The 23,869-nt window shown below is 36.6% G+C and overlaps 1 protein-coding gene across 1 annotated transcript; it reads right to left on the reverse strand.

The window, feature by feature from the left end:
• Positions 1-2,195: 2,195 nt before the first annotated feature.
• Positions 2,196-23,826, reverse strand: CXXC4 (CXXC finger protein 4). The gene is made up of 2 exons (XM_081162049.1): positions 22,700-23,826; positions 2,196-4,775 (listed from the first exon to the last, which is right to left on the reverse strand). Exons 1-2 carry the CDS (start codon positions 23,774-23,776, stop codon positions 4,731-4,733), a joined length of 1,122 nt encoding a protein of 373 aa, XP_081018175.1. The 5' UTR covers positions 23,777-23,826; the 3' UTR covers positions 2,196-4,730.
• Positions 23,827-23,869: the final 43 nt, after the last annotated feature.

Consider the following 23,869-nt stretch of genomic DNA (forward strand, 5'->3'; position numbering starts at 1 on the left):
TTATGAAAATCTTCTAATGTGGTATTATTTTCTGTGGACATGAACTCTTTCAATTGTTTGAAGTTCCACATTTGCAACAATGTTAAAGACTTCCAAGATATAAAACTGAGTCCTACATTTCTTGTGGTTAAACAGTCATTGAAAAAAATTAGATCTTTGTTCTGAGAAGCAGTGAAATAAGGATTAAGCACATTCACTACCAAATAATAAGCAGCAATGGGTTAACCACAATATTCCATAATTTAAAAAGTAACAATAGAAATTTAATCTCAGAGAATTGCTGGGAGTGGCTGAAGGCAGAATTCCATTGTAGATTTCTGCTTCCAAGTACTATCACCAGGGCTTTTTGTCCACAAGAAATTCATGGGTTGCTTTCTCCTGGCACATTTATGATGGAGAGGAAGGAAAAAAACATTTTGATACACTTATTTCTCCCTCTAGGTAACCTTTTACAGCTTTCAACAAAAATATATCCTTTGGAAATGTGAAAACAACCATGGTCTTCTTTTTTCCCCTTCTTTAAATATATGAGAAAGACAAAATATATGAGGAAAAACAAAATGAACAAACTGGTGTATTTTATGAAAGATTTATATACAGTATTCATTTTGCTAACATAAGGGCAAATGTAGAATTATAAACGTTTTTGTCATAAACAAAATTAGATTTTCAGGATCATATGCTCGTTACTTAAAAATCCCACAAATAAAAATTTGTTCATGGAAAAATAGAGATATTTTGAATACTAAAGTCCTTTATTCAACAACACATAAATTTCACAAAAACAACTTTACTGGGCAAATTGAATGTGTGTTTTTTACAGTTTTGTACATGCCCCATAAGTAATTTTCTTTAATAAATACACTGTTTTCCAAAACTGCTTTTTTAATAATTGCACAAGCATACATACACCTTACACAAATATCTATTAGAAAATTTAATAGATAACTGCACAGTTCAGAATAGGAGAGCACTGTGAAACGAGTACACTTTGCGGCCCATTCCTGAAACTTCTCTGACTTCCTTGCAGTTGTGAAAATGGAACCCTTCCTAACACAGTAGCTGTCTTCTACTCACTAGGAATACAGATCTCAGTGTGAAACCGCCAAATTTAATAAAAACAAAATCTGAAACATTTAGCTGTTACATGGGAGCCAACTGTTTGATATCCCCGTGATCAAAGACCCACTACGGCTTTTTGCGGAACATATTTGACCCTGAATGGTGTGTTCATTTAACCGTTTTCCTTTTTTCATTATTTGATTACAGATACTATCAGCTTAAAGACTTTCTATGCTTTAGGATTAATTGTACAATTTACATGCCAGGGGTTCTGAATAAAAGGAAATGAATATTCTTTTCTTTTACTGATTGCTCAATATTAATTCATAGGAAGCTCACCATCTCTTGCTCCCTATAAATGTGTTTAGAAGAAGGAAGTTGTGTATTTGGAGTTAAGCAACTGGGAGATGTTTTTATATACTCTTAGAATGGAGGAAGACTTACTGTTTTTTTCTCCCAAGCATGGATACATTTCTACTTTGTATATATGCCTCAACTTGTACACAGACAGGTAGAATCCATCAGAAAGGCTTAGTGTGAAGCCTGGAAAGAGGTTTTACATTATGATGTTCTTGTGATGTTAGGGTGCTGAGTGACAGCTGACAAGCACATTGGTGCACTATTGGTGCACAACCCAGGGATTTCCCAAGCTCTCCCCAAACGCTGACGGAATATGGCATCTCCGCGTCTACACCCAGACAAAGCCAGACTTCTGTGTAAGTAGACCTCTCTTACAAACTTTTTTATTTGGCTTATCTGATAGGTAATTTTTAAGGTGTATTGATAGTCCACCCCATCTATATCTAAGTGTATATTCTAAATTTTCTTGGTGCTGAATATAAAACATACAGTGAGGAATTTTAAAAGTTACATTTCATTGGTATTTTAAAATCATGAAAATGTAAACCTTTAATTCACTCCCTTAGGATTATAATGATATGCTTTACAAGCTCTCGGTACATAGACTTTGAGGGAAAAGAATTAGAGTGAGGCCTGAAGAGTAATATCTTTCTTCAACATCATCAACGAGAACTTTATATGCACCCTACACTTTATAAATAGAGTTTTAGCAAAAACATAAGAAAATGGGTGGTGTAAAAGAACAATGTCAAGAATAAAAACATGTAAGAGAATTTAAAAAAAGCTACACGTTTCCATTTTAATAATCAACAGATTTTCTTTCATTAAAAAACTGAATTGACATGTAAAACACCACATTTTACAATATACAGATTTCATAAGTTCCTTAAGAAAGCGAACAAACAAGAACACATCAAGACATGCAACACTAGCATGTATTTAGACTCCGGGTACATTGCTATGAGATCTCCGCTTGTTGTTTTGTGCCTAATGTAGTCTGAAGACCAAGAAGTTTGTTTCACTTCTGTAATAAGCATCATCATTTTCCAAAAAGCAAAGCAAGCTTACCATTCCAGTGTGAAAGCAAGTTTTCACTTACTTATAATTAATTAGCAAAGTGGTTAAAAAAATAGGTAAAATAAAAAGGGAACTAGAAAGAATTTATATAGCTCTCATTTCCCACAGCTGAAATAGAAATTCTAACCAGAAACCCCCCAGGAATATACGGCAAGTAGAAAGCTACCTCAAAACACGTACACAGCGTGTTTTAATTGGTGAGCATTGAATTCTCTTCTCTAAACATGGATAGGCATAACAGAGAATGAATTTTCCTCACAAAGGTGAGTGGGCCGTGACTGCAGGCCTGGCATTCGTATCGCAGGCAGGCTGAGCACGGTGGTTTCCCACCTTGGCATTGGTCAGCACCGTGGCCACCCTCCCTCCAGAATTCTTGTGATGATTGCTCCTTCACACTTTTTAAAATCTCCTTTGCCAATTCAAAACTACAACAAGCCTTTTAAAATTACCCATCTGCTAGTCTTTCTAAAGTTTTGCAGCCCTTTTCATCACCCTTTCTCAAGTTATTTTTCTTCTCATGATACATTTTGCTAACATTTTTCAAAAAGCTAAAGGATGCCCTAGGTTGAAATAATTGGCTAGTGGGTAAAGAACAACAACAACAAAAATAACAGTGACACGGCAACTTTGATATTCTGTGTGTTTTTGCTAAACTCTGTTTTATTCCTGAAGCTGAAAAGTCTCTGACCAAAAAAAAAAAAAAAAAAATTAAAAAGAAATAAACTTCTTGGGTATGATGTCATCACAAATAATATTTGTCCTACTGGGACAGCCCTAGGAGCCCCGACTGCCATAGGAAAACCAAATTCTACATGAAAAGGTGGCCCAGGTCTTAAGAAGCATTACTCCTTTGTGTTGGGGGCGGTTTGCATTTATAGAATTGCACAGACCGGGGCCCTGCCTGCTCAGGAATTACAGCATCCTTGAGTGACAAGAATGAGAATGGGAGCAATGGGACATTCCACTGAGGGCCTCGGGCAAGGCCACTGGTGCAACTGGGAGGCTATGAGAAAGGAAGATAATAAAAGATTAAAAAGCCTTACTTTTATGAATATGTTTCTTTTTACATAAAAATATACCTAGCCATGCCTCAATGCAGAAGCCTTGATGTGTTTAAATTTTAAAACAAAACTACCCATTTAATATCATACATGGAATTAAAACATTTGGATACATTTTATTAAGTGTTTATTTTCCCTACCAAAAAAATAAGGCAAAAAATAAACAAACAAAAAATACATACAGCCCATGCTGGGCTGGTAAAAAACTCAGTCATGGATTTCTCCCCTCTAAAATATGAAACTTTATTCTGCATCCTAGAAAACACTGTTTTTTAAAAAAACAAAAAAACCCAAAAAACTTATACAACTGATTCTGCATGTTCCAACTACTCAGAGTACTCCGCCTTACAGTGCAACCCAAGACAAGTCAACTACACTAAGTATTTGGGAGGTATACCCTTCTGTACAGCTCGTTTGTAAGCAATGCAAGTGCATAACCACTACTCTAATATAGTGCTCAAAAGATTAATTGAAACTTTCATCACATCTTCCCCTCCTATAACAATACAACTGCAGGTAATTGCCGGATGCATCATCATCTTTTCTTCTTGTAAAACTTGGCATCAAGTCTCTACAGAAAGATGCATGGCAAAACATGCCACTGCTGTTGCTGCTTCTAGAAACAACTGGCAAAAAATATTTAAAGCTAAAATTTATTGCTCCAGATTTAACTCGCAGAACCATACTGTTGTGTACAAACTGTTAATCTCCATAGATGCTCAGACATGATTGTCTCCTTGTGTCTAAACACACAAAATACAAGCTGCTATCTGTACAGTTTACAGTACTGAAACACATATATTTGAAAATGAAGTATAGATATGTACTTTGCAAAGATACATGATTTTACAGCAGGGGTTTACCCAAACTTATTTTTTACAGCCACTTTCAAAATAGACAACAACTTCACTAGGATAGCTAAATTACATCAAAGAATCAGTGTATCCAAAGTAAATAGACTGGCCAATTCCCCAAGCTCCCAGATAATTTCAATATGTCTTTTTTTCTTTTCTTTCCCTTTTTTTTTTTTTTTTTTGAAGAAACCCCTATACATAAAATGAAAATAATATCTGGATATTTTCTTCAGTGGTGGACTAAGCAGTTTCTTAAAACAAGACATTAGTTTGCCCTTCACTTCCAAATGCCTTGAAAATAAGATATACTACTGCTTTAAAAGAACCATCGGAATGCTTCAGCGCTGGGAACAGGTGTTCTCTATAAAAAAAGAGCAAGAAAACAAGTTAAGCTTTCTTTCTATGCCAATGCAAGATCAGAATTTTCTCCTTTATACTTCAGCAATATTTTTAGTCAGTAAGATACAACACAATGACCTACATATTTCAACATTTAATAAAACAGAAATGTTCAGTCTTAGAACAAAAATTAGAATATTGAATTTAATGCTAATTTACTAAATATAATGATTAAAACACATTGGTCTAAAAAATAGAGGAAACACATCTAGAACATGGATAGCAATCAGAATAAATGGGACGGTTCATGCTACTCATCAACAGTAGGAAGATCAGCCAGCCAGTGTACTCAAAATCTGTATCTGCTACATACACATGCACCCTCTGTAAAACCGATGTTTAGAATTCAGTGATGTAATTTTTTTTTTGTTCTAGAGAATTTCTTTTATGACAGGACTACAATAAACATGATTTCTATCACTTAACTACTAACGTTAAACATTCCCACATATAATCTAATCAGAACAAAACTGACAAAATATATCACTATTTTAAATTTGATAAATCACTATTTGATATATCACTATTATATTTGATAAATTAATAACATACATATGAAACAAACTTATACTAACCAGTGATATCCAATGGACCATAACTATTCTTTTGTGCTATAAAAATACTACCATATTCCAAAGGAGTAATAAACTAGAACCAAAAGTTTGAGCAACTATTTAAACAAGAAGCTTATAGCTACTATGAGTTTTTCTGTTAAATAGTAGCTAAGCTATTGAATTTTCCTGTATATATTAACATTACAGCAATTCATCATGCCACATTCTTTTTTATAAAACAGAATCGCATAGTACATGTTGAAGGTACATAAGAAACAAGCTAAGAGTAAATTTTCTTACAAGGTAAAGGAGAGTTAATTTTAACCCTTGTTAGGCTAGTCCAACCAGTCTATGCAGACTATAAGATGGCTGCTGAGGATAAATAAGTATGTTAATTGCATGTTGACTATTACCAAAACACTGAGTAGGTACAGAAGAACACACACACATGAACACACACACATTGTAGAGTGCTAACGCACAGTGTTAATAGTGCTTGAATTTCATATTTCAGAAAATACATAAAAAGTTCTACTATAAATACTTTTTGATAACTGAGGTTAGCTTTTATTTACTTTCTCACACATGACATATTTGATTGATACAGTCCTACTGTAATAACGTCATCTAAAAATAAAAGTGTCTTAATTGATTCAAGATGTCAATTGAAATTTAAATACATAAAATAACCATTTTGGAAAGCAAAACTGTTTTCACTGTCTGTACTTAAAATATTTTTTTATAAATTGTCCTTAGAGTCGACACAATACATTTGAAAATGAATGTGTTAAGAACAAACTAATGGTATCTAATCCAAATTTGCATATAAGTATATACAAAAATAGTTAATTTGTGAAGCATTTTCTAAAAGCACAAACTAAAAGGGCCATTGCTCCCATAAAAATGGTACTTATCTTACTGATATTTTATTCCTCACTCCTCACGGTTTCATCTGTTTTCTTCAGCTCACCATGCATGCCTGGATCCCTATTATTTGCTTGGTTGTTGAGAAAAACCCCTCTACTGTTTTCTAAAATTAACTTTTGAATGATAAATGCAATAATTATAAATGCCCTTACATGTATTTAATCATTATTAAAGGAACTATATGAAGTAATAAGAAACATAATATATTCATTCTAATATTTATGCTTCACACACACACATGCAATAAATGAAAACTTAGAAGTTTATACCAGATGCTAACTTGCTGCCTGATGCCAACTAAGAATAAATTTTATTTAAGTATGCATACTTATATAAATGTAGTCATTTTTAACAAGTTAGATGCAAGCATACCCATGCAATTATAGATTCACATATGAAAAATAAACATGTGCATATATATTCATATATATTCACATTTATATGTATAGTATGTGACACAGAGATGCCAACTTACTCTCAATGCCAACTGGAAACAAGATTGTAAATATATACTTAAATAATTTTGTATCTTGATAAACATATGTTTATGAAGATAAACAAAAAATATATGGAGTACATGTTTTAAATGAGATGAGCTCCTTATGTCTTAGATACATTTTAAAATTTCTTTTCCAGCTCTTTGCTCTGCCTGTGACCCTTTCCCCTACTCAATGTATTTATAATATTTAGAAAAAGCAAGCTTTGTACAATGCCACCTGAGATCAAAGGTCATTGTTGTGAGAAAAAAGACAGGCACTTCTCAATGCTTGTTAGCACAGAAATTGGATAATGCAATGAGAAAAGCAGAGAGCTGTTTTCTATACTAATATGATCTGTCACAAAACAGCTCTGTGATGTGTGTATATTACTGTGCATATGGTGAAACTAGTATGTATCTCCATATATAAGGATATGAGCAATCCACTGCTCTGGGGGAAGGAGCAAGATAAACAGGGAAGCATCTCTTACAAATAATTTCTCTCTTATATTACTATATTTGAGGTCATAAAGCCTAAAAATTATTAGTTGGGTAATCACCCAAAACGTGAGAAAACAGGAAAAACACTGGCGAATCAGTTAGAACAAATTTTCAGGGCATTCTCCAGAAACTTTAAGTGAGAGTTCCCTAACACTTTTATTTCGGAGCTAAAAAGTAAAGAAGCTCCCTAGTGTCCCATAGGCCACACAAAACACAGGATGCAGAGCCAATCTCTTGCCCAAATTTCAATGGGCTCACTAGAAATTTACCTTAGGCCTGGAATGAGTTCTTTTCAAAATGGGTAAAGCAATAGTATAATATAATCGGTTAAATTCACAGGAAATATATTGGGTTAAATTACAGGTTTCTGATTGTACTAATCTGGGGATAAATCTCTAATTTTGTCAGCTAATGAGGTCGTCTTTGTCAGAGGACTTCCATTTTAAATGGTGCGGGAGCTCCAGGGACCAACATGTGGGACTCACCCTGACCAGCTACCTTTGGGTGATATAAATTCGAGTCCCAGCTGGGGAATCACACCCTTGATGAGATTACAGTGACTTTCTGGATCTCAGTGGTGCTTGCAGGAAATCGTTATCCTGAGTGACAGGAAAGCCAGATTCCCCAGGAAGAGAAGGGGGCGGGAGGTAAGGGAGAGAATTGAGTTGATCAGCATTGTTCAAGGCAGCCTTCACTGCTCATGCAGGTGCAAACACTGACAAACAGCAGTCTTGCTCCCAGGAGGCCTGGGGAGAAGCCTGCAGCCCCCCTTTCTCCTTCTGGCTCTGCTGTAAAGCATGGTGTTCCAGAGAATTCATCCCTATATGAGCCAGATATGAAAGGATCTTCAAGCTTAAAGGAATGCCTTCTGTTTCCCTCCTAAATAACTGTAAAACACCAGCGTATTTCTTTGAATAGAAGAATGATATAATCCGAGCCCAAGTACATTTTACACTTACTTTAAAAGAAAAAAAAAAAGAATACATATCCATGTCCCTGGAAGAAATGTATTTCAGTCTGATTTTCATCAGATCAGCAATGAAGAAATAATTAAACAACATAAAATAAGATTCTCCAAAGCTTACACTTTAAGGATTAAGCATGTTTCTCTTTTTTGGTGCCTACTAAGCAGTCACCGGAACTATGGTATCTTCTGGCTGATCAAGCTTCTACACACTCTTGTTAAAAATATTTCAAGTCTGCTTGGCCAGTGGCTCAGTGGTTGAGCATCGATTCATGAGCCAAGAGTTCACCGGTTCGATTCCCAGTCAGGGCATATGCCTGGGTTTTGGGCTCGATCCCCAGGAGGGGGTGTGCAGGAGGCAGCTGATTAGAGACATCAATGTTTCTATCTCTTTATTCCTCTTCCTCTCTCTAAAATCAATTTAAAAACTAAAAATAAAAAATAAAAATTAAAAATATATATCCAGCTTTAATAAAAATTCACCTCCTAAAAAGTGAATTTGGAGTATTTATAACTCTGTTTATATGAAGATATGTGAGACTGGCTATTAGTAGCAGTATTCAGTACACAATAAAATGAATAATTTTTAATAGAGCCAGACATGAGTTTTCAAATATCGTCTCAATGCTAAAATTTACTTCGGAATGCATAAGTTATAAACTGAGATAATAATGATGACATTAGCAAATTCTGCAATTAAAGTTAAATATGTCTTCCCAATATTTACTCATACACTTTCTAATCCAAAAATGTCAGTGATGTGCCTGGGCCTTCAGAATTCTACTTTGAAACAAAAAGGTCTAATGCAGTGATTTCCAAGCTGAAATCGATATTTTGGGGTACCATTATTCTTACACCAATAAAAAAATTTCCTTCAATCCCATTTATTATTAATGAAAGAAATATAAGTAATCTAATACTTTTCTGATTCTCATATATAATGATGCTTTTTCCAACCAAAAGCAAGGTGATTTGAAACTGTAGTTAGCCAACACAGCCTCTTGTAAACTCCTTTAAAAAATTGTTCTGTGAGTTTTTAAACTCCTAGGCATCCAAGGCCTTGAAATTGGAAATGCCCACCGCATTTGATTGGCCTCTTCACATTAGAACTTGGAAACCTTAATGAACCACTGAGTTTTGCAATAAAAAGTATCTGAATAAATATGACAAAAGGTAATAGTAAGTCCCATTGTTTGCTTTTAGATATTTGATTATATTTGCTTCAACCTTTGGGATGTTTTAGATGAACAAAAGGAAAAGAACCCCTGATGGTGGAAAAATACTACCTTTTTCATGATTTAATTCACAAAGAATGCTAAAATATCAAGTTATGTAGTTTAGCTTTTTTACTGACAAAATTTCAAAACCTACTGGGATAAATGGAAAACTGTATTATATGTAATATTATGAATGTGAATGCACACACATGCACATTAATACAAATCTTTGGACGATTAACTGGTCTAGCAACTCTTAGAGATTCCCCAAAATAGTTTTAGCAGAATTATTTTTCTATATCCTATTTATAAATAGCATATTAAAAAAATCATAGGCCAGAAACTATATTAGAATTATTAGCAAGCACAGATATAGCTCAGGTTAATAAGTATGAGAGACAATTAATTTATGATAGATGATAATCTCACAGTTCAGTAATTGACTATTATAATCAAGAGCAACTTTATATTTTAATAATACCTTAATTTAAAAATATATGGATTGATGTATGTATGAACTATTTCCACTTTTTAAATTGTCTAACTTACTTTTGCCTTCTTTTCTGCTGTAATGTATTGTATCATATATTATACATATATCAGATTAACTGTTCTCGTAAATCAGATCCTTCATCATATAAACTGCATAAGGCTTTGGTATACTCACATTTTATTGTGGTCATTATCCATATGTAAACTAAAAAGCACCTATCAAAATGACCACTAATTGGAATGTTAGACCCCTCTTTAAAAGGAGGAAAGCACCAAATAAGTCACTGGATAATTTTATGACCCAATTTTAGAGGGCCTTAAATATGATTATAAGCAGCAGTTTACTTTTTTGGTTTCCAAACTGACATTTGTGGCCAGAATTTCTCTGATTAATGATGGAAAACTAGAGATGGCTTTTTCACTAATATCACTTCTCTGTGGGCTGTAGGAAAGCTCTTCTCTTCCTCCCTCCTACTCGAACATGACCACCCTCACCACTGTGGTGACATGATTTTAGACTGTGATAACATGACTTTAGAAGGTAATGCTAGTTAACTTTGGTAAGTGGAAAGATGAGTTTATATAGTATGTTGGCGCAGGTACTAAGCCAAGTCAATCTGACAGTAGTGCCAGTTAGGAAAACAACTGTCCGAAGGGAATTGGTGCACAGGGTAGGAGTGAGCCAGAAGGAAGGAAAGCACCAGCTTAACAGCATGATTTACACTCAGCAACAACTGGCCAGGAAAGGTACCCACTCATGGCCTAGTATCAAAAGTAGCTACTTTCTTTAGGCAAGTCTCTTGATTAATGCAATATATTATTATATTCCAATTAATTTTGGTAAAATCACTTCAAACCACATCATTTCAACAAATAAGTAAATTTACTGTACTATAAATAGGTAGTTTAGTGATTAAAATGTTCTTGGACTTATAAAAATTAAATAAAGAGAGGAAAAGTTTTCAATGATCCACAAATTAAATAGCTGAATAAATTCGAAAAATTATTTTAAAAATTACTTTTAACCTTATGTATAAGAGGGAGTGTGAAAGGAAATTAAAAGTAAAATTGAGATTTAAAGAGAAAATTTAGGCTAATGAAATCAATATTATACCATCAAGAATGATTAAAATACCTAAAGTTCATTTCATTTGTATATGTTTATATGTCATTTATGAATATATATAAATATAGATGGCTATATTATAAATCTGAATACACATGCACACAAGCACACAGGCGTGCGCACACACACATACACACATTGCAGAGACAAAAATTAAATAATTCTATCTCCCCTCAAGGTCACTCTATTAATTCCTGTTGAATACAACAATACCTTTAGGTGAGATCATTGCTAATCAGCTACCGAAAAACAAAATCATTTTTTTCATGAGCGTGTTGTTGGACAATTTTGAAAATTTTGGTTAATTCTAAAGCAGACAGTGAGCTTGTTTTTTATTGAAGATAAAAAGAAACATTCATGTAAAATGTGAGGAAATAGGAGGAGATTTAAAAATATTAAGACGTGCCCTGGCCGGTGTGGCTCAGTTGGCTGGAGCTTCGTCCCATACGCCAAAAGTTGGCCAGATTGATTCCTGGTCAGGCACATACCCAGGTTTCGGGTTCGATCCCTGGTCAGGGATTGTGTGGGAGGCAACTCATAGATGTTTCTCTCTCACGTTGATGTGTTTCTCTCTCTCTCCCTCTCTCACTTCCTCTCTCTAAACATCAGTTTAAAAATATTAAGAATTGATATTTTAAAACTACGAAAGCTATGGTTTGAACAGCCTCTAACTTATAGTCAAATAAAATGCAATCATCACACCTAGCCTCTTTAAAAGCAATTCAAATTATGGTGCTTCACACTGATTATTATAGATCGGAGAATTTTTTTAAGTATGCATTTTTTCCATATTATATAACAAGTGAACATAAGTTTAATAGAAATGTTCTCTTAAGCTAAGTTCTGTAACTTTTGAATTCAGCCACTGAACTTCATTTGGTTCAGAATCTTCAATAACAAAAATCCAATACTGAGATAGACCCTGCCTAGAAGCCAAAGTATGTTTTATGTCCATGAATTACTTGGAAGAATTCAGAGAAAACTTCAAACATTCCAGTCAATTAGACCTTATCACCAAAATAATGTACATGACTATGATTATACCTCTGAAAATAATATGTAGCTTTCAGAGTATTTCCTTAAAAAAATTTTTTTTTAATAACTGCTATTGCCAAATGTTCAGATTCACAGTCGCTCTGACTTTTTGGTCTCTCTCCTTAATATTCTTTTTAAATAATACAAGTAAAAGGTATACGGTCCACAATTATCAGAATTTAATTTTATCATGTTAGTATACATTACTTGGCTCTTTAGAAACATATTTTGGTTCATCTGTCCCATTCAGAGGACATACACTCTTAAGCACTCTCCGCTACATGACATCAGCAAGACCTCAAGCATTTAGATTCCAATTCCTCCTCAGGGTATTCGCATGAACTACTTTCTCTGTAAGTATCAAGTCTTCCATCTTTGTGCGGACATAGTCACCTCAACAGAACTAACAAAATAAATTAATAAGCTAACACTTTTTCAGCCATAGGATTTATAAAATATAGTGATTAACATTCCTTCTGTCATTTTTTAGAGTCTTTTCTACATGCACAATTCTGTATTTTTCAGGAGGTTCTCCTTACAATCATTTAAAAATTATACTACTTTTGAATAATTAGTTGCTTATGGATGCTGAGTAGCCTTTGTCTCCCCTAAAGGCCATCATTAATTTTGAGCCCTAGTTTTCTCATCTTGTCCTTTCTATGTTTCTAATTGCAGGCTTGAAAGAAATCCTCTTAAAACAAAATTAGAAGGAAAAAAAAACACTAGTTTCTCTGAAACTATTTTTTCCCACTATGGTAAATAAAAAGAAACAACGCTAAGTGGTTCTCGTGGGTGTATACCCAGACTCATGGCATCTTTCCAACAATTTTGAGACATTAACTGAAATTTCCACTAATTTCTTATTTAAAGCAGACTCAAGAAGATGACCTTGAACATAATAATCCTTTCTGCCAACAGGCTCCTTTCTGATTTCTCTTTAATCTGTAACACTATGGTCTGCCTTCCCTCCCTCCCTCCCTCCCTCCCTCCCTCCCTCCCTCCCTCCCTCCCTCCCTCCCTCCCTCCCTCCCTCCCTCCTTCCCTCCCTCCCTCCCTCCTCCCCTTCTTTCCTTTACTTCTTCCTTTCAATATGGTCCTTTCTCTTATTCAGGTCAAACAAGGGTTTCCAGTACTCTTTAAAATATGTTTGAAATAACAAGTCATACTGTAGATTCTCAGTATGTTCAAATGTTCAAGGCAAGTATTCTTTTTTTCTTATTCCTAGAAAAATTCTGGAATACTAATAGAAAACTTAGTACCACCTTATAGAACCACAATACAGCCAAGTAGAGACCATAGGTAGCAGTTTGTATTTCTTATCTAGGTCTGGAAAGGAACTAAGCCAGGGATGAATCAAGGAATCCCAAGATTTTTAAATAGGTGTGAGATGTTTCCAAAGTTTTTTAAAATTGCAGTTATATAATTTTAAGTGTACTCATTTCTTGGACTGAGAATTAAGATCATAAGTGGGAAACTAAATATCTTGGATGAAATAAGATAGAGTTAGGAAATTTACATGGATATTGAAAAAAAGCAGTTAGGAATGAAGAAAAATTTGAATTCCTTAAGCTAGGGTGTGCATGTGTGTACATGTGTGTACACATGATTGTGTGGTTTTTAGCCACAATGCTTACTACATGTCTTAGAAGTTAACAGTCTCTACCTATAGATTTGTTAGTTGAATTGGCCAGTGGTTTACCACATGCTTAGTAATACCATGTATTCATGAATATACAGAAAAGGTACAGGTCTGCCTAGGAAGAGTAAAGACACACTATTTAAAGAAACACATTTAAGTTTTACTGTTTATCTTGTTAACATTGTTCCATTCACAAATATAATTTCTTTCCTCACTACAGACTTGTTTGACAGTGTTGTTGCTGTCACTAAACTAGTGTTTTTCAAATGCTTTTGACTGCAACCAACAGTCAGAAATACATTTGACACAGCAGCCTGGTACATGCATACACGTACATTTACAGATACATACATAACTGAAACAGAAGTTTACCAAAATGTACTCTTACTATACAGGATGCACTCATATTTTCTGCTCTTCTCTAATCTACTCTACTTCGCAAAAAATCCTGGTGGTAAGCCAACACATCAGTTTCATGAACCACTAATGTGCTGTCACCTGGAGTTTGAAAAACACAGTTCCATGCCATATAAATAACATATTTATGTGAAAAGAATCACATAAGGAAAATCCAAAACCACTCCACTTCATAATGAACTTAACTCTCTATATAGCAGCTTTACATAGAATACCCAATATGTATTTCCTTTGGGATGAAAAAAGGCCAGTGTTCTCTACTTTGTTTTTCATGAATGAAAATTAGAGCAAACGAAGTATTTAGAGGGTTCCACATCTTCTTACTCAACATCCACCTACATACAACTGAGAATTTTATGTCTTTTCTTTATTCTTGACTCCATTAAAACCATCACTGAATTCATTTACCCTTATTATAAACAAGAACACTTCCCATAGATAAGCCTTTCAGTTATTTTTCTGCCACTGATTCACCATCACTCAGAATCATCACTTCCATTTCTGCACAATTAAATTTACATTGTCTATCCTTTTAAAAATGTATTTCATCTCTTCTCACTATGTAAAGTTTTGGAGAAAATATATCTTCTCTGGAATTTGCCAGATTTGCTGAAATACACAGAAATGCCCGTGGCTCTTCCTGACCTATAAATATATATCCCTTTCTCTTCTCACCAGACTTGGTCTCTATTCTTTGACATTCTCAATCATCCAGGATGTTTTTAAGTCCTTGAGCAAGAAATAGCACTTTCAGCAAAGTTCTTCCCACAGTACGACACTATCGTCATTTTCGCAAGAACATCTTTGGAAATATGAATTTAGATATTTAGATGCAGATGAGATCCAAATGGGACCCCATTTCCGCCCATACTGGATGTATTCTCCTTCAGTTACACTTTAGAATTATTCTACTAAATGTTTCAAAGGCATAAGTAAAACTGTCAGCTATGACACAATCTGTTTTCCCTTGTCTCTAATTCAGGTGCCACACCACTGAACTTGAACCTCGACTCTGACTCCCAAACCAAATGTACTGAACAAGTCATGAAAATCTTCCTTGTCTTTATAGCTCCCATTCTCTGCAAAACTTTTGTATCCTATCTTGACAATGTCCCACTAAATATGTAGCACATTGCTTTCTGGCTTGAAAAATCCTTTCTCCTTTGCTTCTAATGCTGCCTTGGTCAGTATTCCAAATCTTTTAGGGCTTATCACAGTTTTCTCCCTGAAAACCAATAGCCTTTTCTATTATACCTCATTAACTTTTTTCACATCATAAATACACTCTTATTAAAAAGAAAAAAGAAAGCTCTACATAGTCACTTCTTTCACTTTTTTTCTCAAAATGTATGTCTACTTGTATTATTCCCCTACACACACACCTATCTTCCAAAACAAAAGTAACTTTACACGATTCCAGTATTTGTTAAATATGTTCTCCAACTGGAATTCACCATAAGCATCTAACCATTTATTCCTTACCATGATTTTCTTAAACTCCCTAATTCAAATTTAGAATAATTCCTATGTCTTTCCAGATAAAGAAAATAGTAGCCAAATGAAGGTACTGAGTGAGTAAAGTGAAACACACATACACACACACACACCACAATCTACTAAAAGATAAATGAATGGTGCTGGTGTGCCTTTGGTGGAGAGAGAGAGAGAGCACTAACTTGCCTAAATTGGCTCACCACATTGACTGACTACCCTAGGTAATTTGAACAGTTTTCCTGGGCATTTGACAGATACAAGAACAGGAAAACTTGTTTATTGAGTTTATCTCTTTCCAAGTGAAAACAGCCAGATCTTTGATGAACTGGATGATTAAAACAAATGTTCAGAAAGTGCAAGCCACAAAATAGTCTACCTGAGCTTTAATCTCTAACTACTATAAGTAACCTGTTGTTGCACTGAATTACCTCTAAATACAATTGTTTTCTACTCTACTTTTTATTGATGACTTTAAAATAGGAAGGAGAAATTGCATAGCTTCTTTGAGTCGGCAAAGAACATAACCTACACACAATATTCAAAAGTTGTAAGGTACACTGCTATTACTAGCCCCGTTTTACAGATGAGTAAGCAAAGTCAGAGAAGTTCTGCTGATGTATATAACATTGTCCAAATGGTAAGTTACTTGATACTAGTGACTCTTCCCACAATTTATCATTTAAATGTGGCCACATGGCCCACATGTAATTTTTAATTATAAATAAAAATCCAAGAAACTAACTGTATTTTCTGATTATAATTTATATTTGGTATATATCAGCCAAAGAAATACATCTTTAATATTAGGTTTTTTTAATAAGTAATTATTTGCTTTGCCATTTTCTTTTAAACAAAAAATGTAATGTGAAATAGGTGGGTTAAATATTAAGAGAGAGAAATACCGAAAAATTTTAAGGCTCCTTCTCATACCTGGCCATGGACGTTATGCTCTCAAAATAAATTAAGAGAAAGCCCCAAAGTTTCACAGAGGAAACAATATTCCTCATAATGTTTTAGAGTAGAAGTTAACAAGCCTGCTGGGATCCTTTGAGCCCCTGCAGAGCTAAGTCTTCAACATTATTAAATGGCTGTCGCATCTGAAGTATGGTGCAACATAACTCAATAAACAGCAGAAAACATATGACGCCGAACGCGGGGAGGCCTTTCGATTACCCCGCAGAATAATCCAATTTCAGGACAGGTGTCTGCACGCGATGGAACAGGATACGGCTGAAGGGGAAACCAGGGCGGGCCCCTCGGCCAAGACTGGGAAGCCCTGAGGATCCCAGCCAAGTGCTGCAGAAAGGGACGCGAGGAGGGAGCAGAAGCGCCGCTGCACAGCTGACGCACCAAAGCAGCACAGGCAGGGCTCCAAGGGCCACTGGTCGCAAAGTCACTTTCCTGAAACCGAGTGTTTTGTGCAAAATGATATTGTCTGGTGTGCTCTGCTTCCCCAGCCAGGTCATCTCACAGTCTAATGAGTGACTGAGAATTACACTTATAAAAACGAAAGATTTTGCCATTCCTTTGGGTCCATTTTTGCTTTTTAAAATTCAATCCAAAACTAAGAGGAAAGCTAAAAGAGAAGCTGTCCTTTCGCTAATTTGTGTATTTACATAGGAATTTTAATCACTCATGAATTTAACCTATTAATTTAATTAGATAGTTTTATGCGAATGCATGAGTTTTTAGCGTTTTTCATAATCAGAGTAAAAATAAATGTCAGAAAAGGGAAGCAGATCTATTCTTGTAAAATTTATTGAATAGTAGGACATTTTGTTATGCTTAAAAAGGGAATTGTTTCCTGATAACAGTGAACTACATATTCAGACAATCTGACCTATTGGGGTTGAACAGTAAGTTCTAAGAGCACCAACCACTTCAGAACAGTTTATGAAACCCTGCAACTGGTTTCTGAGGAATTCTCATAGTTTTATGTTTTACGTTTGTATCCATAAAGAATATTCTACCATTGTGTCCAGGGTCACCTCAACATGCAAATTCAGTCTCCAACCTGGTAAGCCAACGTGACTATCGATGAAAGGCCCATTCTTTTGCACACCTTTCAGTTTTTAGTCTTACAGACTATTTTCATTAAATTGTTCGGCATTTATCAGTCTGTAAGCCTGACTATACAAAACTCTTAACTATTCACCCAGGAAAACAGTTGGCTAAGTCTAAGCAAAATATGCAGCAATACACTAATCCATTCATTAAAAAGTCTAAAAATCAAGAAACTTTTATTTTCCTCATCATAAGATACAATTTCCATTCTTATTTAAAATATCTGACTATTTTTATCTGATTAAAGTCTACAGTGTGTTGTTGTTTATTTGTTCTGATTGGATTTCTGATTGTATTTTGTTTGATGATGACTGAATTTCAAACAAACATTCTTATAGGATAATTTACAAATGGATTTTAACTGCTTTTATCTTACCATTTCTAATTGCCACTTAAAGATTGCTTATAATTTACTTGGATAGGTGGAGGTATTATTTTCATTTAGGAATTATCAAAAAATGTATGTTTTTTTTAAGAACAACTTTGACTACCTTGTATTAAATCTGGTGATGGGAAGAGAATTTCATTGAACTTATATTATGGTCTGATATCTTGGCTACAGATAAATCTATTTTGTAACTTTAGTCTAAGCTAAACTTTTCTGTGCTTTTTTCTTATTCGTTACGAAATTCAGTGTCATTTTCCTACATTATTTCTTTATTATATTTTAGTGTTAATATACTAGTATTTTGTTTAAATATATTAAAAAGTTTCCTCTCTCCCTTTGATGGTTATGGATTTGCATTTTGAGATTAAAGCACAAATTTATATTTTATACTGTCATGCTTTTGATTCTTAAAACTGAAAACTGGAGTCATTTTTAATTGTGATCTAAAATGACAAACTACTAAATGTTTCAATTTAAGATATAAAAGGTTTGTATTTTACCTATACAAATTTTTAAGTCACCAAACTTCAAAAACTTACATCATGTTCAGTTATTGACTGTTTTATTATTTAACTACAAGACTCTGAATTTAAATGACACATCTGTTTTTACTGTGATCATCAGATAAATTTCTTCAGAAAGCAGGTGCCATCTTCCTGCACAAGCTACAGACAATGCTTTGTCCACAATTTTCACTTGCCATTCATGTGGTTGGGGCTCTTAGAACTTAATAACATGTAGATGAATTATATCCTTTTCTCCTAAAACACTCTTAGTTATCAACTTTGGGGCAGTATCTGGATGTTTTCCACCAAACCCCTTAGAAAGTCAACCTAACTTGTGACAAATTATTGTTGGCCTGTACGTTCAGCACATACATTTTAAAGAGAGAAAAGAGAGAATGGAATTGTCCCTTTCCTGACTTTCCAGTTTCTCTGTCTCTTCATTCTAATGTGTCCCTTTCAAGTCCCTCCACCAACACAAGGAAAATCTGGGCAGTGGCAGAGTGTAACTCACTGCAGAGAGCCAGGAGTGGGGGCAGGGAAATCTCCTGGGGCTCTGCTTACTAATGTAATTCCATAAATCAGCTAATGGGAGAGAAACCAGATCTGTGTGGTCTCTAATGCTGTCCCACAGAGATCAATCATGTCACCTGAACAATGTTCAGGGCCTAAGAGGCTGGGGTTGCTCATGGGACAATTTTATCCCTTGAGCTATACATACCAGGTCAGGATATTTTAAAAAGTTAGATCTTAGTATCAGAAATAGAATCACTGTGAATATAAAAACTGAAAGATTACCTTCATATGAGACAAAGTGCTATTTATTATGTAACTTATAATATATAAGCACGTTTCTTAAAATATGTGGAAATATGGATCATTTAGTATACAAGTTTTTAAGATAAGTTTTGTCACATAAGAGGCAGGTAGCATTTGTAATAACTGCGTTGAATAATTAATGGTGATTTTTAAATATAGTAATTGACTAAATGAACAATGTTATATGCAAATATACAGTGCACAATAACAGAAAAACTAAATTAATTTGGGTGCATTGTTATATGAAATATATTAGGGGGAGGTGACTTAATATATATATTTCTGAGGCAGTAAGATGGTCTTAACATGAGACTAAGCAGAAAATATGGAAATAAGAAAAGCAGTTTTAAAAGGAATGCTAGATGAGAGGCTTTAAACAAACGTGGGCAAAAATCCCAATAGAACCATGTGAGTATATCTTAATTTTAGTTTACTCACCCTGAAAATCTGATTATGCCTCCAATCTTTGGGATGAAAATAAGGCAAAGACAAGAAGGGCACTGGAGGTTTGAAGGAATAAATAAGAATATAAGTAATGATTATGATCCAGTTATTAATTGGTGTCCATAATTTAAAGCCAACAAATACTAACTACTGAACTTAGCCCTGAAATCCACAGGTAATATCCATAATAAATCCCCAATCACTATCCTCAGCTAAAGAGCTTTCCCAATCTCCAAAACAGTTCCACAGATTACAAGAACTAAAAGAATGAAAGTAGAGAGGGAAGCAGGCCAGGAGGAAGACTTTTCACCACCCCACAACCATGCTGCAGCTTTGGTTCACCCACGTAAACCCTGTCACTCTGACACGAGGCCAGCGGCTTTCCTAGAACCTAACTGTGTGGTTATATATGGCCTTAAGGCAACCAAGCCACCATTGCCTTTTATGAGTGACCTAGATAGAATCTTAGTCAATTAAACAAACCAGAAACTTCACAATCTCTTTTTCTTTCTTTCTGGCACATAGCATTCCACTTATAATCTTAGTCTTGAACCATGGCCCGTTCTCTGGTGGGAAGAGTATATAGTTAGGAAAACACCTTCAGAGAGTTCTACAAAGAGAGAAATGTGTCTCCCCTCCCATTTACACCCCACCTTCTGAAGAGCAGCAGAACTTTTGAGCACGTGGATTTTAAAAAATGAGAAAAAGCAATACTAAGGAACCATGTGTGATTGAAATGCCTAAGGCATCACAAGTTTGTGGGAAAACTCTCAAAAGTAAGATAAAGGAAATTTATGAAATTTGTTTAAACTGACAAATCAGTGTAGAAACTTGCACAGAAAACCTACTGGCACTCACATTAAGCTCTTCAGAGTGATTATTTACTAAGTAAATCAGAATTATTCAGTGGTCCTATGAACTACATATCCTAAATTTGTACGCAGGCAATGCTATGGGACTGGCTAAAGACGAGGCCTACTAACGCCACCAAATCTATAATTCTAGGTACTATATATCATTCAAGAGGAAAAATAAAAGCCATGTAATACTTATCAACTGGGTATTAACAGGAAATTTCAGGATGAACTGAATTTTCATTTCCAATGGGCCTTAGAGACCTAGAGAAGTTATAATGAATTGATCCAGAAAAGAGAATTAAAAAGCTAAAAACTAATTTTTGCCGTCTAAGAAAAGACATGGACCTGCATGTTTCTAATTGTTATTATCTTTGCTTAAACAGGGCTGCCAAAGGAAATGTAATAAACTGCTCTGGAGTAAAGTCAAACTTTCAACAAAGGGATGGGTTCTCATACAAAGAGGAGTAAATGCAATATGTTGATGGGACCAATCACAGTCAACAGTGCTATCAATATATACTGATTATTTTGGGAATCTCAAAGTGCTTTTTGTTTTAATTGATATTAATATTAATAAAGTTTCTGTTAAAAATTCTGTATCTTATTTGTGTTCAAACCTGCAACAAAGATCGCCAACTCTTCTCTTTTATTCTCTTAAAGACCATTTCTTCATGGAGAAAACTCCCTTAAGCAGTATTCACAATTTTTTTAAAAAATGTGCAGGTGCCCCTCTGATGATAACTTGTGAGAGCCACCGTCACCCTACAATCCAGCCCTCAGAACACTCCCAAATGCTAAATCTACCACCTCTGGTCTCATGTACATATAACCATCTAGCCATCTACTCTGTGAAATTTATCAAGAAGCTAATTATGATTATTTGTCCGTATTTCTTTGCTAAATATACCATTAAAACCATTTATTTACCTGTGGTTTTCCATTTTTTCCCTTTTCGTTTTGATCACGTAACCATAGGAAATTTCCACCAAGCACATCAATCTTTGTATTTAACATAATTAAAAGCCCAATTTAACAACTACTTTAGTGATAATTAGTACATTGTCTCTTTGAGGGACATATAGGAATAGGAAAGTATTATTGACAAAGCTGTGCTTAGTGTATAGAGCAATTCTGTGACCACAAAATGGTTACTTTGTCCAATGCAGAGCCCAAAGCATGTATTTTTTGATAACCGAGTTTTCCGAATCATTCGTTTCTGAAACAATTCTATAAAATTGGGATCACCTGCATTACACGAACAAATCATATCACTTTATTCTAAGTCAGTATCTCCTTAAAAATTGCAGGCGGTGTTCAGCTTTCTATACTATTTCTGCTTTCTCAAAAAAAAATCAGATATGCAGAAAATAAAACGGGAAACAGAAATATTTTGTTACGGTGAAGAGAAAAACGACTCTAGAGGCTGGTAGAAAATCCCCTTTAGAATTCATGTATTGCAGCTTCAATGATTATCTGTGTGTGTTTTAACGGGCACATAGGCTTGTGTGCCACAAACTGTGTCCTCACTGTTATAACTGGGCCACCAGCAAGCCTCTTAGCCAATGCGAGTATATGAATGGGATGTGTCCAATCCTTGGGGCAGAGATGCTTTTAAAAATAATCACAAGGGGGAAGGGCATTTGAAACCACCCAGGGAAATTTTTAACCATGTTGAATGTGCAACTTCTGATTTTTCAAACCAATTACATTAGGTTTCCCCCAGAGGTGAAAAGGAGGGGCGCCCTCCCCGTCGGGAGGGCGGTTCCACAGGAAGCGCAGCTGGGGGGGGGGGGGCGGAGAGGCCATGCCCCCCTCACACCGCCTGCAATGGTCGCTTACAACCTGAGCGAAGCTTCAGGAAAGGGGTACTGCATCTTGAAGCCCGACAAGCAGCCCTGGAGGGGAGGGGAGAGGGGAGTAAGGAGGGAGGGGGGCAGACTGGGAAACAAGAAATCATCTCCTCTGACCTCTAGCGAAGTGCCAGGTTTTTTCTTTAGCTCTTCACATTTTCTAAATTTGCAGATCTGGTGTCCCGTTTTGCGGTTCCTGCAACTGCTGCAGACGCCACAGTTGATGAGCCTCTTGCAGGGCACGCAGACCCCGCACCTTTTCCTCTTCTTCTTGGCCGGGTTGGCTCCGCCAGCGCCCCCCGAGGAGGACGAGGAGGAGGAGGAATGATTCTGCGGGCAGTCTGCCAGATTGGCAATTTGAAACGCACTGTCTGTGACGGCTGCTGAGGCTGCTGCGGGGGAGTGAAGGGCTGTCATGACGATGACCCCTGGAGGTAATGAGATGCCCCCTAAAGCCGGGATAGCGGAAAAAGTCCCCACGCGCTCGGGGAGATTCATTATCTCTGCTTCAGCAGCGCCGCATTTGAGCTTGTTCATGCATTCCCCCGCCAAAGGTCTGCAGTGTTCGGGGGATAAGGTGGAGAGGAAATTAGTATTTGCCATTTGCAACGACGGCTCTGGCGGGCAGCCAGCCTTCCCCAGCCGCTGGGAGTCGTTCCGGTGGTGCATGCCGGTCCTGCCGCCGCCGCCGCCCCCGCCGCCGCCCCCGCCGCCCCCGCCGCCGCCGCCGCCCCCGCCGCCCCCGCCGGCGGGGAGGATCGCCGAGGAGGAGGCGGAGGAGGAGGCGGCGGCGGAGGAGGATTTCCTACCGCCCCCGCCTCCGCCGCCGCCGCCCCCGCCGCCCCCGCCCCCGCCGCCGCCCCCGCCCCCGCCGCTGCCCCAGAGCATGGCGGTGGCGGCGGCGGCGGTGGCCGCGTTGTCGCAGTTCCAGGGGGACATGCCGATGCGCGCGGCGGCCGCGGCGGCGGCGGCGCTGCTGGGGAAGATGGGGGTGGTGATGCGCGCGATCTTGGCGGCCTGCGGGAAGGCGCCCCCGTTGGTCTTGTAGAAGGAGGTGGCGAAGGAGCGGTAGCGCTCCATCTCCGAGTTGTAATCCACAAGGCTGTTCAGGGCCCCCTCGGGCAGGTGGCTTTCCTTGGGCAAGCCCGGGGCCTCCGGGCTCGGCCCGGGCTCCACGCAGACATTGGTGTTCATGGTGCAGGGGGGGAAGAAGGGGTGCAGGGTGGAAGTGGGGACCGCCTGGTCCGACACCTGGGTGGGAAAGGGGGAGAGGTGGGGGGGAGGGAA

This window comes from Miniopterus schreibersii (genome assembly GCF_964146895.1).
Source record: "Miniopterus schreibersii genome assembly, chromosome: 1".
In the NCBI taxonomy this organism is placed as follows: Eukaryota; Metazoa; Chordata; class Mammalia; order Chiroptera; family Miniopteridae; genus Miniopterus; species Miniopterus schreibersii.

Excerpts from the sequence above, each read along its gene's own strand:
- CXXC4 (XM_081162049.1), bottom strand. The coding sequence starts at position 23,776 with ATGAACACCAATGTCTGCGTGGAGCCCGGGCCGAGCCCGGAGGCCCCG. Across the intron at positions 4,776-22,699 it reads AACCTGGCACTTCGCTAGAG|AGAACACCTGTTCCCAGCGC; the intron begins GTCAGAGGAGAT and ends CTTTTTTTATAG.